The sequence below is a fragment of the Diadema antillarum genome, unplaced genomic scaffold (genome assembly GCF_040938485.1).
Source record: "Diadema antillarum isolate AM-2024a unplaced genomic scaffold, OU_Dant_1.0 seq00000810_RagTag, whole genome shotgun sequence".
In the NCBI taxonomy this organism is placed as follows: domain Eukaryota; kingdom Metazoa; phylum Echinodermata; class Echinoidea; order Diadematoida; family Diadematidae; genus Diadema; species Diadema antillarum.
Window position 1 is genome coordinate 2,670,979 of NW_027271690.1, and position 15,507 is coordinate 2,686,485.

Below are 15,507 nucleotides of genomic sequence, written 5' to 3' on the forward strand. Positions count from 1 at the left end.
CAACGGGTTAACAATGATCTACAATGTAGTTAACAATGATGAATACATTAAATAAAAAATAAATTTTGGTGAAAATGACTTTTTTGGATTAATAGTCAAATAATGGGTTCAGTGATATCCTGTCCAAATCCCAACTATCTAACTCCAAAAATGAAGCCACCATGGCATGTAAAAGGAAAGGCTATTCCATTTGTTATAGCGCTTTGGCCGCCATGTTTTTTTGGCTCTCCTGAACATTTGACATTTTGTAGAGTATACTGTACGAGGTCTTGTCGCCCCAGCGACGATATGTCAAATCATTCATCCTCAAACATCAGCGCGATCAAAAGTGAACAGAACAGTTATCTACAGTTGAATATCATGCCGAGGGTCACCCTGGCACTGTGGAAAGTCACTCACAACAGTACTTGGGGCAAACATAAAATTGTATATTATACCAGCAGAATTCTGTACATAATTACAAGGAAAACAGTATTAGGTTGCAATGCTGTTGTGCCGATATACTGACCGCAGATCTATAGAAAAATGAAACTGCGATTTGTAATTAGGGATGACTTCCTTGAGACTATCCAAACAGACTATATTTTTGCTATAATTTGCTCAGTCCACAGAGCCATTAGATCATCTCCTAAAGTAGGTAATTCTCGTGAAGTGAATAACATTCACTCCCTCCTGATTGGTGGATAAAAGCAGCTGCCATTATGACCAAACAAAAAGAAAGAAAGAAAAAAAAAAGCTCTGTTTGCACAACATCATACGATGGCAGGTCCACTACTCATCCGCTGACTCTTTGTGGTATAATGATACGCCGGCGGCCATGATTACCAAGTTGATGTCAAACGGCAGGTTGTCCAACTGTGCCACACCCTGATCCACTGGACGTGGGAGGTTTTTTTTTTTTTTTTTTTTTTTTTTTTTTTTTTTTTTTTTTTTGCATTAATAATCAAGCTTAAAGGAGAGTGTATCCTTCAGAACAATGTCCAATACTGATGTTCTTGCTGATGGCATGTAAACTTTGATAAACATAATACAGAAGATCAAATCATATGCATCAAATTGTCTTCTAAAAGTATTACAAGATAATCAAATCCTGAGAAAATACTAACATTGAAACATCACATTACAAATGTAAATGTATTTCATCATCTTTTACTATAGATGTCCATTATGGACATGCCTGAAATCTATGATCTTATATTGACTTAAATCTTCTAATACCATCTTTGTGATTATATTTCATATACTATACACTTTATTCAAAATTGAGATATAGCGTTAGGCAAGCAGTGGGAATAATAGTATACAGCATAATCAAGTTCTGGTAATCAAGGAACCAATACTGTAAAAAAGTAACATGAAATCATAAAGTTTCTGACAATTTTTCCAAATCCTGAGGCCTCTTATATCAATCGCTCCCCACCCCCCCCCCCCACCCCCCACCCCAATCTATTAAGAAAAAGAATACACTCATGCAGCATATCTGTATAATTCTCACTTTTACATAGGTCATGTAAATCTGCATACAATATTTAATGATACATTATGTACATTGTAGGATCAGGGGTTGCACTTAACTTTTTTTTAACTAGCGAGGCAGACTACTTAGAATCAATTTTGACACTGAAGCAACATTTTGGCTAGCCAGACGGACTAGAAACTTCAGAATTTCACTATTTTTAGCTAGTCCGACGTGATTTCGGGTGGCCAATGGCCAGCGGACCATCGCCAATTTCGAATCCTGAGGATGCATTTATATGCATTAAAAAACAACAGGTCTGACTATTCATTCATAATGAATACCTACACATGCTGTATCACAGACCTTAATACTGAATACTTTGTGTTGATGTATGATTTAAAGTACACTTGTATCTAACATAGGCAAAGCTTTTTATCCTCTCCCACATCCACTTGAAAAACATTTTATCCCCTCCCACATCCACTTGAAAAACATTTTATGAACCATTACTCTACATTCACTCCATCCATACAGCATTGAATCTCTTCTGAAACAGAGCTACTTAATATGTTGAGTAAGTATTCCATCCTAGATTCACATTTTGTTTGGATGTATACCTCATAATTCCCCCATGCCCTGCAAGTCACTTTCAACACCATACCATTAATAAGAAAATCAAAATGGCTTATTTGAGCACCACTTTCCATCTAAAAATTAACTTGTCCAATTTTCAATGGAATGGCCTTTTCATAATGATAAAATAAATATGTACATACACTTTGCACTCTGTAATTTACTAGTACACAGCTTTTAAATACTGTACATACGCTATATATTTCGCGGGGGTTTTATTTTCGCGAATTTCGCGATTCGGGAGCTATTCGCGAAATTAACAACACGCGAAAATATTACCTTCCAAAATGAATCCCTTGCCTTGATGATACAAACATTTCAGTACTAGAATACCATGTCACAGCTTACCGAACAGACCATACTGGCTAAGCTTGTTTACGCACGTCCACGTCTACTTACGAATACTGTAGAGAGCCAATCCATTATCGCAAGGGGACCACTCGTCAGAAATCTAGCGCGATGGACTTAACCACTTCAAAAATGTTGAATTCTAACTTACTAGTTTGCAGAGTTTGGCAAGTCTTTTTCATGCAGTGTATAACTAGTATCATTCTTTATATGCTAGTAAGTTGAAAATTCACACTTTCTTTGCCACTTCATATTTTCTCTGGTCCCCCAATCGCGAATTTAACCACTCGCGAAAATGTGTGACATTGGGCCATTTTTACAATCAGTGGTGTAAAACACAGTGTTGGCACTAATTGGTGTATAACTTTCTTATACACTGACAGATATGCATCATTTTTTCTCACAAACTTACCACCCACAGTGTCTACCTTGGGTACCTTAATGAACTTTCCTCTCTTTTTCTTTCAGATGTGGCAGGCACTTACATGCTTGAAATCCAACACTTTTGGTGTACTCATTCTGACATAGTATTTTTGTCAGAGCTAGCATATTAAATTGTGTATTCCTTTCCATTATTTTTGTTGTTGTTGTGATAGACAGGTATCCAACATTAAGAACTATTATGTTTACCAGGTTCTGCTTTGTCTTCTTTAAAGACTGAAATTGTCCAAACTTTATGTTTCGGAGGTGACATTTTCCGTTAACAATTAACCCCTCTTTTGAGTTAGCTCTTGTTCACAATTATAAAATTCAACTTCGCTAATTTCCATCAAAACAGAATAGTAATCAATCTGACTTAACTTTGATCCAAAGATTATTTAATTCAAATAGCTTATCGTTTTTTGGTGAGTGTTTATAAATTTATGTAACTTTTCCGTTAACATTTCTGTCACCTCCGAGACAACAGATTTATGTATTTGATTTTTTTATTCTTGACATCAGTTATACATTACATTTGCAAAAATGTAACATATCCCCTCACATTATCTCTGAAGGAAGGTAGTAGAAATATAGCCTGTTGTTTTCATTTCGGAGCAATTTACAATTTTCCGTTAACACTTGTCACCTCCGAAACAATTGTCACCTCCGAAACAGCAAGCATATTATATTTGATAATTTCTCGAAGACAAAGCAATTTTGTTTGATTCTGTCCAATTGACAGGAATCTCTTTTGGATGACAGTAGTAATATGGCAACAGGAAGTGAGAATTTTCTAGAGATTAATAAAAGATCCAATAAAAACTAAAAATTACTGTTTCGGAGGTGACAAAACATTGTTAACAAGATTTTTTGTTCATTTCTGTTGAAGAGAAACCATATCATGTACACCAATGTTTTCATTTATTTTAGTAGCATAGGTCTCAAAGTGGAGAAATCAACTACCACACTCTCACTCTTTTTTTTATTACTAGACTGTATGTTTTAGGGCAAATTTACATTTTTTCACTTTTTTAAACAATGAGAATGCACAAAATACACCCATCTGTTGTATATAAAATATTGTAATCAAGATCAATTCTCCTGCTTTAGTTAAGTAAACATATAGATGCTTTCATCTTTAGAAGCTTGATTTCCACAAGCAATTTAGTTGTAAAGATTTACCAATCACAGCTTTCCATGTAGGTTGCTTTTCCTTGTGTTTCGGAGGTGACATTGTTTGTTAACACCATATTGTTATGTGATAGTGAAAGGCAAGACTTCAGTTCCTTGTCACTATCTATTAACATTTTCTAATACATTTAATATAGACTATAAAATCATCACAACAGAAGTGACTTTTGTATACATAGCTCACCAGAATTCCCTTGATACCAAAGTGATACATGCACATGTGGGAGTTCATGCATGCCCTAGTCCACAATCTTAATAAAAAAAAGAATGTTAAAAAAAAAATCATCAAATAATCAAACTCCACAAAAAGGCCACATGCCTATAGCTGGTGCACAACTTGTTCTTGAATTCTTAGTTGTTGTTTTTCCATGTACAATGTGGTAATTATAAACAAAATTATGTTATTTTTTTTAATATGACAATAATAACAAGGAAAAGTAGAAATTACGCGGTGCGTAATATATGTCCCCGCCGGAAGTAGCATTTTGTAGCAAAATGTGCAATATAGGTAAAAAATCAAGGTCAAAGGTCAAAGAAGTCAAAGGTCAAAATTCTGTGTAAAAGTTTTGAAGCCCTCACCTAGTGCCATCACATAAAGCAAACGGAATCGAAATCGGGTTAGAAATGGCGAAGGAGTAGCATTTTATAGCCAATGTACAATACAGGTCAAAAATCAAGGTCAAAGGTCAAAGAAGGCAAAGGTCAAAATTCTGTGTAAAGTTTTGAAGCCCTCACCTAGTGCCATCACATAAAGCAAACGGAATCGAAATCGGGTTAGAAATGGCGAAGGAGTAGCATTTTGTAGCCAATGTACAATACAGGTCAAAAATCAAGGTCAAAGGTCAAAGAAGGCAAAGGTCAAAATTCTGAGTAGAAGTTTTGAAGCCCTCACCTAGTGCCATCACATAAAGCAAACGGAATCGAAATCGGGTTAGAAATGGCGAAGGAGTAGCATTTTGTAGCAAAATGTACAATATAGGTCAAAAATCAAGGTCAAAGGTCAAAGAAGGCAAAGGTCAAAATTCTGTGTAGAAGTTTTGAAGCCCTCACCTAGTGCCATCACATAAAGCAAACGGAATCGAAATCGGGTTAGAAATGGCGAAGGAGTAGCATTTTGTAGCAAAATGTACAATATAGGTCAAAAATCAAGGTCAAAGGTCAAAGAAGGCAAAGGTCAAAATTCTGTGTAGAAGTTTTGAAGCCCTCATCTAGTGCCATCACATAAAGCAAACGGAATCGAAATCGGGTTAGAAATGGCGAAGGAGTAGCATTTTGTAGCAAAATGTACAATATAGGTCAAAAATCAAGGTCAAAGGTCAAAGAAGTCAAAGGTCAAAATTCTGTGTAGAAGTTTTGAAGCCCTCACCTAGTGCCATCATATAAAGCAAACGGAATCGAAATCGGGTTAGAAATGGCGAAGGAGTAGCATTTTGTAGCAAAATGTACAATATAGGTCAAAGGTCAAGGTCAAAGGTCACGACTGAAATTCTGTGTAGAAGTTTCAAAGCTCCCATGTAGTGCTATCATATAAAGCAAACAGAATCAAAATTGGCTCATAAATGACAGAGAAGTAGCAAATTGAAGATTTTGATCACACACGGACGCACACACGGACACACGGACACACGGACACACGGACGGACAGACGGACGGACGGACACACGGACACACACACGTACGGAGCCCGTTTCATAGTCCCCTGCTCGAACTCGTTCGGCGGGGACAATTACATTTTCCAAGTTGAACCAACTGTTTATGACATTGTATTTTTTAAGATTATTGAAGTTCTGTGACAACTAAAGTGAACAGAGGAACAAGTCCCCAGGACTGGAAAGGGAAAGATCCAAAAACAAGATTAGTAGTTCTATCTCAATATAATTTTGATGAGGTGTTTACCTTGTTTTGTTATTGTGTTTTATCTTAGAATTTGGCTTTAAGTACTGGAATTTCAAGGAAAAGAAAATGGTTTCTTAAAGGACAAGTCCACCTTCATATACATGTGGATTTAGTGAATGCAACAACATTAGTAGAACACATCATTGAAAGTTTGGGGGAAATTGGACAATCCATTCAAAAGTTATGGGTTTTTTAAGTATCCGCGCAATCACTGCTGGATGAGACGACTACGACAGTGTATGATATCACATGCGTACAGCGATATAAGGAAAATATAATGAATTTCACAAAACTTTACTTTTTGAAAAAAGTGCACATTTCTTCAACTGCTACTGATGTATTTTAGGGCAATATTATTCACCCTGCCTTCCAAAAGAGAGAAGTCATGTGTTCTTTTGTTATGCAAGAAAAGTGAAAATACAGTATGTTGAATTTTCTTGATACTTTCTCTATATCCTTGCACACATGTGACATCACAAGCTATAGAAGTCTTCTCATTCAGCTTTGACTGAGCAGAAACTTCAAAAATTCATAACTCTGGAACGGATTGCCTTACTTTCCTCAAACTCTCACTGATGTGTTTTACTATTATTGCTGTATTTACTCAACCCTCATGTCTATTGAGGTGAACTTGTCCTTTTCCAGTTTTGGTCCCATATAGGTTTATTTGAGACCAGTTTGTGTCCGGGACCTTCTGTGAAGTTGATGGGGAAAATTACTGAACAAAAACAAATTTTCCCCTCAAGTTCACAGAAAAGCATTATGCTGCTCTCTTCAGCTGGGAAACACAAACTGTTGTCTTAACCAAATTGTAAAAACCTGTTAAAGATTAGTATGAATTACAATCTCAAACAAAATATGAGCTGGTATCCATTATCATGAAAGAGAATAACTAAACAAGATAACAAGTAAGAACTGAAAGAAAGAGCTTATATTTGAAAAGTAAAGCCATGAGGAAAGATATGAATGTTCACTAAATAGTTAACACCTGAGAAGTTGGGTTGTCTCTGTGTTGTGTCACCTCAAAAATAATAAAATGTTTTTTCTTATCTTATACTTTTTACTCTCAGAAGTGACTAATATGATTTGCAGGTAATTTTCAAGCAATTCAGAAAGATGTACGTAAAATATATTTTAGTAATGTCAACAGTGTAAATGAATCTGGTGTATAGAAAATTTATCCCAGATGAACCAAACACCTTTAACCAGTATTATAACATTTGTATGGTGGCTATCAAGGATGATGAAGAATTCATGAACATCCTTGAATTAATCTACAGTTGAACCTCTCGTATCCGGACAAGTCGGGACCGGGGCTCATCCGGATAAGGGATTTGGCCGGATACGGGAGACTCAATGCTTTATACATGTACATATACATACACATGTACTGATGTAGCCCATTGTAGTACCACATGTAGTAATGTGTATACTGCAACCTTTTCATTGTTACACTCAGTAACAGACCCCAAAATAGAGGTTCGTGTTTGCAAGAATGAAATCATTTTCTTTTTAAATTCTTGGGATGATTTACCTAAATAATTATTAAGAAATGTATCAAGTATATGTAATTCATGTGTGTTTGTGTAGGAGTTCTCAAGGAGTAGGAATCCATCTTTCCTCCCGTAATTCTTAAAAAAAGATTAAAAAGTCATGGCGAGATTGCGTCCGGATAATAGAGAGATCCGGATAAAGGGAGGCCGGATAATAGAGGTTCAACTGTAGTCATAAAACTATGTGCAAACAAAAACGTACACAAGTCAAATAAGAATTTTTGCTTTTGGTATTCATACCGTATGTCCCCACCAAAAAACTACAGAGGTACCCTCCACAACGATAACTCTAAAGATAGTGAATCAATCTAAAATACAATTTGAGGGATTGAGATTATAACTCATTGCCCACACCTTACAGAAAACCCCATTAAATTTGCTTCAGAGGTCAAAGAGAATTGAGGATTTTTGTAGAGCATGTGAGGAATCCCTTCCCTCCAAGTTCTGTATATTGTGTTTACACATTGATGTGCAGTTCTAAGAGCATCCAAGTGCTGAACTTGGAAGAATCAGACTCCTGACATCCTTTACAACATTCCACATTTCTTTGAGATCACTTAACCAAATTGACTGGGGCTTCCTGCAAAATAGAGCTAAAATGTTATAATTTAAGACCCCAAAGTACAATTTAGCTGATTTAATCATATTGGGTGCTATCAATGCAAAAGTCTAATTGTATTTTTTTTTTTTTTTTTTTTTTTTTTTTTTTTGGGGGGGGGCATACTATATGAATACTTGAACACAATGTTAACATTGAATGTCACCTCCGAAACAAAGTTAGTCTTCCCTGGTGTTGTGGAATAAAATGTTCTGAGAGCAAAGAAACATTACTAAAATTATCTTACACCCTCATTTCAATTTAAGGTAGAAAATGGAATGCCATGTTCCTTCAGGTTACAATATCTAGCTTATGTCCGTCATATTCTTACTGTAAATGAATATTTCAACACAATGTTAACATTGAATGTCACCTCCGAAACGAAGTGATTCTTCCCTAGTGTTGTGGAATAAAATGTTCTGAGAGCAAAGAAACATTACTTAAATGATCTCACACCCTCATCTCAATTTAAGGTAAAAAATGGAATGCCATGTTTCTTCAGATTACAATATTTAGCTTACATCCTTTGTCCAAATGGAAGGCAAACGACCAGTACCTATGCTAATTAATGAAGTGTAAAAAAACACTTGTTCTGTGTGGTTCATCTGCTTCAAACAGGAGTTAATTTCTTGTTCTCGAGTTATAATTATTAGAAACATTGATAAAAAGAAGAAGTTTTTGTGTTATTGTCACTTATTCTCAAAAAAAGTGAGTGTTAATATTAGTGTCACCTCCGAAACATTCTAATATGTTAACTGTCACCTCCGAAACATCCATGTGTGAAAAATCCAAGTTTTAAAGAAATGATTGGAATTTCATTTAACCTACATAGGAAGGTAGCCCTTCTTAAAGACTTGTTATAGTAAGAGTTTGACCTGGCCTGCCCTCCAATAAATAGTTAAAATCTTAAAAATTACATGTCAATTGGGATTTTTAGCAAAAATTTATAAATCTCATGTATTTTTTTTTAAATTCACTTTATATTCAACCCCCAAATAGTTTTGATTCACAAACTATATATTGTTGTTAACCATATAAACTTTGCATGGTGAAGTTTGACTACAGAGTTTTGTCAATATGGTGCAATTCATGAAAGCAAAATTTTGCTTAAATTTACTTCAGGTGCCAGGGTTTCCCTTAAATTACACCAATAACCCTTCAGCTTTAAGGTCTGAAATGTTATTTTTTCAAAAATTTGAATACTTTCAAACAGGAATCAAACAGAATAATGAAAAAATATTTTGTTTGAAATTTTGACCCTCCGAGTACAAAAGTTACACCACTGATCGTAAAAAAGGCCATTGGCAATTCGCGAAAATTTATGTACGCGAAAATTATAGCGTATACAGTATGGGGTACTAGTTCAGTCTAGAACTAAAGACTTTAATATTGTCTCATCTTCTTCACAATCAAGACGTACCCCTCTGGCCACCTGCTGTTCATATGGGTGTCCTCTTTGGAGAAAACAAGTTCACCAACCGCCAGTCAACACTACCCAGGAAACACCTCTAATTTGTTCATAATGAATTGCCATAACTATTGCCAGCACGGTCTGATGAAAAGTGCACGTGCCACAATTGATTTGACATTGTTGCAACTTCCTTTGTTTGCTTGTTTTGTTTACTAGACTATGCTACCTTGTACATTTTCGAAATGATGCTCTGTACTGTGCAGTTAAAAGTCGTGAATACAATATAGGGTACTGCTATACTGGTAGCAAACACACACTAATTGTCAGAATGTTTTGGTAAACTACATTTGCTGAGTGATAAAACAGAAAAGTATTACAGGCGTAGCAAGCTTCATGTGGGATCAATGTTAAACATGACAGTATCATTATTTGAGGATCATTTTCCCAAATGTAGCTCTTCTGTCAACATTGTGGGAGGAGTTGGCCATCAAAATGTGGTTGGAATGGTAGATTTTTAAATGGGCATGGCACATTGTACAATAGCATTGTCTATTAAAAGCCCTATCACCAGTGTTTGCCATGTCATTCACATGCAACGAAGACAAATTGGCAAAGATACCAAGTACAATACATGAAGTACTGTACCAAATACCAAGATTTATTGCAACCATTGTACAGGTGTATTGATAACGGTAATTTGTCAATCAAACTGTGCAGGCCTGAAATCTTGTGAAGGGTGGCCCTTGCTCAAATTGTGTTCGTGCACTGTTGTGGGTGTGTTTTGAATGATGGGATAAGAAATCTCACAAGTATTAACTTTGTTGTCCAGTGTTCAAACACTCACTGCAGTGCAAATCAATGTGCTTCTCATTCTCAAATAATCACAACAATTCTGAAAAGATTTCTTGGGATCTGGATTGTGATGTTGATCATGCTATTTGTATCTTCATGCGATTTGTAATGTCCAAAACAGCAAAATCTTTGATATGGATCACGATGCAAATTGTGAGATACTGTATAAAACGTGTTAATTTGTGTCGGTGTGAATGCCACTATTGCACTACAATGTAGATGTATTACTGTATGTCTGATCTCCCACTTGCTTGACTGTGCATCACACATCTCAACTTTGAGGCTTGTACAGTGTACCATGTTTGTGTACAATGTATACAATCCTTAAGACTGCATCTGGTGGCAGACTTTCTTATCATTTCTGTCGAAGACTTTCAGATATAAAGTGAAACAAACCATCACTGTAATGCTTTTGTAAATAGAGTCTGAAGAATTATCAGGAAATTTGATTTTTGGCAACTTTATCAGCCTATGTTGTGGAAAGAAATCCCATTGGTAATTATAACTCTATAAACAAAAAAGAAATCTCCATTCACATAAAAGTTTACTTGCAAGAATATCTTGCATCATTTCATACTCATAATTCGAGATGTGAAAATTGAATTTGAGTTTTATACAATTATGTACGTATATATGGCTTAATCTATTATTTTCATCCTTTCTTTTTTCTTTTTTCTTTTTCTTTTTCTTCTGGTCTTTCCTTTATTAAGCTTCCATAGCGATGACTGCTACTTGTGTTTTGAAATAATCATCCCCCTTTGGTAACTGTTTACACAACTCTTTCTGCGCACGCTGGGATGTTCAATCACCGCATCCATAAACCAGCATTTCTGTCACTGCTGGGCTGTGATTTATGGCCACATTCTACACATCAACCCATCTTTATGCGTGATGGCTTCATACATAAAATGCACACACCCCCTCCACCACTTCCCGGCCATACAGTGTACCCCACGTCCTTCCTTTCCACAGCCAAATTACCCCTTAAAGCGACACATTGCTTCTTATTAACCTTGACTTTGCATGATAGACAAGAAATGACTTCTAGAAAACAAAGAAAGTTGTATAGTACCTGGAATCAGACAAAACAACGTCACGTGATGTGTACAGTAAATATCAAAGGCCCATCAAATCAACTTTCACATTATTCTATCAGAGCCATAATGTGCATGTAACGCTAGAGAACATTTCTATTTCTAAAACAGGAATATTTCACTGAATTTAAACAATGACATTGAATCTGAATACTTGGAATACATACTGTAGTTTAATGAACCTACATCTCATTGCAAACACTTCTCAACACGGAAGAGACTTTAACTTGAAAGCTTTTACCACTCTGTCACGAACACAAACAAACCTGATGCCCAGAATGGCACCCAACCCAGTCATTTTCAACACCACCACTTCCAGGTTTGTCTTTACACCTCAACGTCACTTCCGCCCTTTCAATCTGCGATTGGATGTACCAGTATACAACGTACATTTACACACAGACATACGCATACACACAAACGTACACTAAAACTGTACATACTACGCACATGTACTATATAGTGTACACTGCATTGTACAGCTACATTTTGTATGTACACTGTTTAACAAGTAGCTTTATAGAACAGGCCTCACTAATTTTCCAAGGCAGTATGTGGCATCCTTCATTCTGCCCATGTACCCGTGTACACTGTATTTTAGAAGATAAAAAGGTGACCACTACAGACAGGTTGGCTGCCCATCTGATATCATCACCTTTCTCGACCATTTTGTGATGGCCATCACTATAGGAGAAACAAATCGGGGGGGGGGGGGGGGGGGGGGATTTCATGAAGCAGTTTGGTCGGATATTTTTCCTGACAAACTGTTACAAGCTACTGAAATCCTAGCATCTGATTGGCTGAGAGCAAATTTGTCCGACGACTTTTTTAGACAAAATGCTTCATGAAATGCCCCCAAGGTGGCTACAATTAAAGGGATGGTAAAGTATTGGTGGAGATGAGAATTGGGCCTTTAACTTTTTTGCGAGATACAACATTGTACCAAGATTAACACTTATAGTACAGAGCATATCATTTTAAGAGGAATTCAAAGTTTTTTTGATGAAAATCAGGTTTGGAATTACTGAAACATCTATCAAAAACAAAGTAAAACAAAGCGATCGTAATAAAGTGTAGGTCCCACACTTTATTAGAATAGCTCCTTTTTGGATATCTCAGCCATTTCAAAACCAATTTTCATCAAATAAACGTTGAATTCTTCATAGAATTACATGCTCTTTCATATTTCATAAGAGGTTTTTCATTATCTCATCTAAAAATGTTAGAAATGTGAAATTAGGTCTCAACCAAAACTATACGATCCCTTTAAACCCTTTGCGTGCTCTAAGTGCTGATTGGCAGGGGAAACCTAATAGCATTGTATGCACTGTCCAAAGTCCCTGGCACAGAAAGGGTTAAAAGTGCTCTTGACGAATTTTGGCAGAACTTCCTTCCTCTTTTATATATTTCATACTGGAGTTACTACCAAATGCCACTCAAGTGGACACTATATTCCATTCAGTTCCCCCATCCTATGTAACTTGACTGTTAAAGGGATCGTATAGTTTTGGTTGAGACCCAAATTCTGGTTTCTAACATTTTTTGGTGAGAATATGAGACACCTCTTTAAATATGAAATATGAAAGAGCATGTAAATCCACGAGGAATTCAACGTTTATCTGATAAAAATTGGTCTTGAAATGGCCAAGATCCAAAACAGAGCGATTCTAAAGTGTGGGACCCATCCTTTATTACGATTGCTTTGTTTTACCTTGTTTTTGGATGTTTCAATCATTCCAAATCTGATTTTCATAAAATAAACTTTGAATTCCTCTTACAATGGTATGCTCTGTACTATTTCATATTGCAAAGTGTTTTCTTGGTATCTCGCAAAAAGTTAAAAGCCCAGTTCTCTTCCATACCAATACTGTACCATCCCTTTAAAAGACATCTTCCCACAATAGCCATGCATTATGTACAATTGTACGCCTCTATTTTATTTCCTGCCAGTACCCCTCCCCCAGACCAACACATCCCCATCCTATTAAAACACATTCATACCCTTTATCCCATTTCCAACAAAACATGAGCTATTATTCTTAATAATTAGATAAATACAGTGTAATGTTGATACAGTGTAGATTAATACGTACTTGTATCTTTGTTTGTGTAAAAAAGTGCAAAATGATTGTTTCAGGTTTCAAATTTTCTCTCTTTCTTTTCTAGTCTTTTGCTTGTAGTTGTTGTTTTCTGACAGAAACTTGAAATTTGCTTGGGTTGGGTTGATTTGTTTTCATAATTGATGGAAAATCAGCACACCCATTAATTTGCCATTTTCTGTTTGATAATAAGCTTTGAGTTTGTTACTCAATCATGTTCAAAAAACCATAATTTCTTTGATTCGGTACGAGATCTTTTCATCATAATTTCAACTTTGCATCCTTTAATATTCCACAATGTGTGAAACATGTAAAAAGACAGACATTTTCTCTTGTTTGTGTCCTTCATTGTTCATTCATTATTCTTCGTTTGGCTTGCACAACTTTTAATTGCTTCTTGATTGATAAGTTTACAACTGATTCTGAAATTTGTATCACGTACATGTAATAGAAGATAGAATTTATATTTCTGTCTACAATGAGTTAATAACATTTTTGTCTGAGTTTTTGTGCACATTCAATCAATTTGACCAATTTCATCAAATCTTTCAGGAAATCAAGAAATATGTTGAAAATCAGAGGTGCCACTTACACCACTGGCCACTTATAATGGCAATGAAGTGATCTTTTGAACAGCCAAATTCCCCAAGGATTCGATGGATTAAAAACTTAAGAATTGGGGGGAAAACCCATTACCTCGTCACACGTTGCCACAGTCCCAATCCTACAAGTGGAATACTACTCTCAGCCTCGTTCTCACTAGCCTTTTGTCAAGGCCCTCTTGCTGTATGGTGAAGAGAGCCCAGCTGAGTGGAGTTGCGCAAGGGCCTTTTGAGATCTGCTTCGCATCCTTTTGCCAGCCCTTTGAATTACCAACATTTGCTTCCCAATTTCAGGAGCAAAAGTCGACCAATCAGTGTGTCTGTCTGCTTGAACCCGATTTGAATACAGCGAATGCACACCACAGACCTCAACGGGTGGTCAGTGATGAATGCGAACAGGCATGACAACACCAAGGCTGAGGATGTGGGGAGCGCGCCATTCCATTGGTCGACCGGAACCTGTTAATAGGAATATTAAGTAGGGTTCACGTGTCATGAATGATAATAACTTGTGAAGCAGATCTCAAAAGGCCCTCGCGCTGTCGCGCTCGACTGGACTCGCTTCACTCGCCCATTACAGCGAGAGGGCCTTGACAAAAGGCTACGTTCTCACTTACTCTTTGGACTTTTCTCCGCAGGCACAGAGGAGGAGGATGAGGAGGAGGCTGATGAGGGCAGTCAAGCTGAGGACCACCGTTGCCACGGGAGACAGCTGAATGGTGCCCGCCTCCGTCTGGGAATCTAGTCAACAAAATGAGAATAGGAACAAACACTAAAATTTAGACCTGACATCAACTATACTGTATGCTCTTCCAAAATATGATAAACATGGATAATAAAAAAAAATTACAATGTAGATAATAGCTCACTTGCTGATGCAAAGTTCTGAAGAAAGTTCACAAAATAATGTAAATTGTGTCTCCAAAAGAGTGCAGTGTTTGACAGGAAAAAAAATAAAACATTTAAGAATGAAATTGTAGTAGATATATGTGACAGGCATCAGAAGTTATTCTAAAAACTATCTATTGTTAAAAGCAAAGGCCATTGTGTATAAATTTTGTACAGTGCTCTGTGTGGGGTACATGTTCAAATGTATCAAAATCCACGTACCATTAAATACACAATAAACACCTTGGCTTCAGAAAAAACAAATGATAGATCATTATAAATCTTGTAAAATAGATAAAACAAGATCAGAAAATCAATTTGATGTTTGTTTGTTTTGTTTTTGTTTTTTTTTCATACGGCTGTCCTTGTATTCATTCTACTATTTCAGGATTGTGTGTACACGTGGTTATTTACTTGATTCCAAACAAACAGTTCAGTCAATTTACATCGCCCACCAGGGTGC

General features: G+C 36.3%; 1 protein-coding gene across 1 annotated transcript in view; it reads right to left on the minus strand.

Moving 5' to 3' along the window:
* LOC139739663 (uncharacterized) overlaps positions 1-15,507 on the minus strand; it is a 65,191-nt gene that overhangs the window by 29,094 nt on the left and 20,590 nt on the right. Inside the window, exon 2 of the mRNA XM_071650276.1 lies at positions 14,774-14,897. Within this exon, the coding sequence (XP_071506377.1) occupies positions 14,774-14,897 (124 nt within the window). The remainder of the gene's footprint in view (positions 1-14,773; positions 14,898-15,507) is intronic.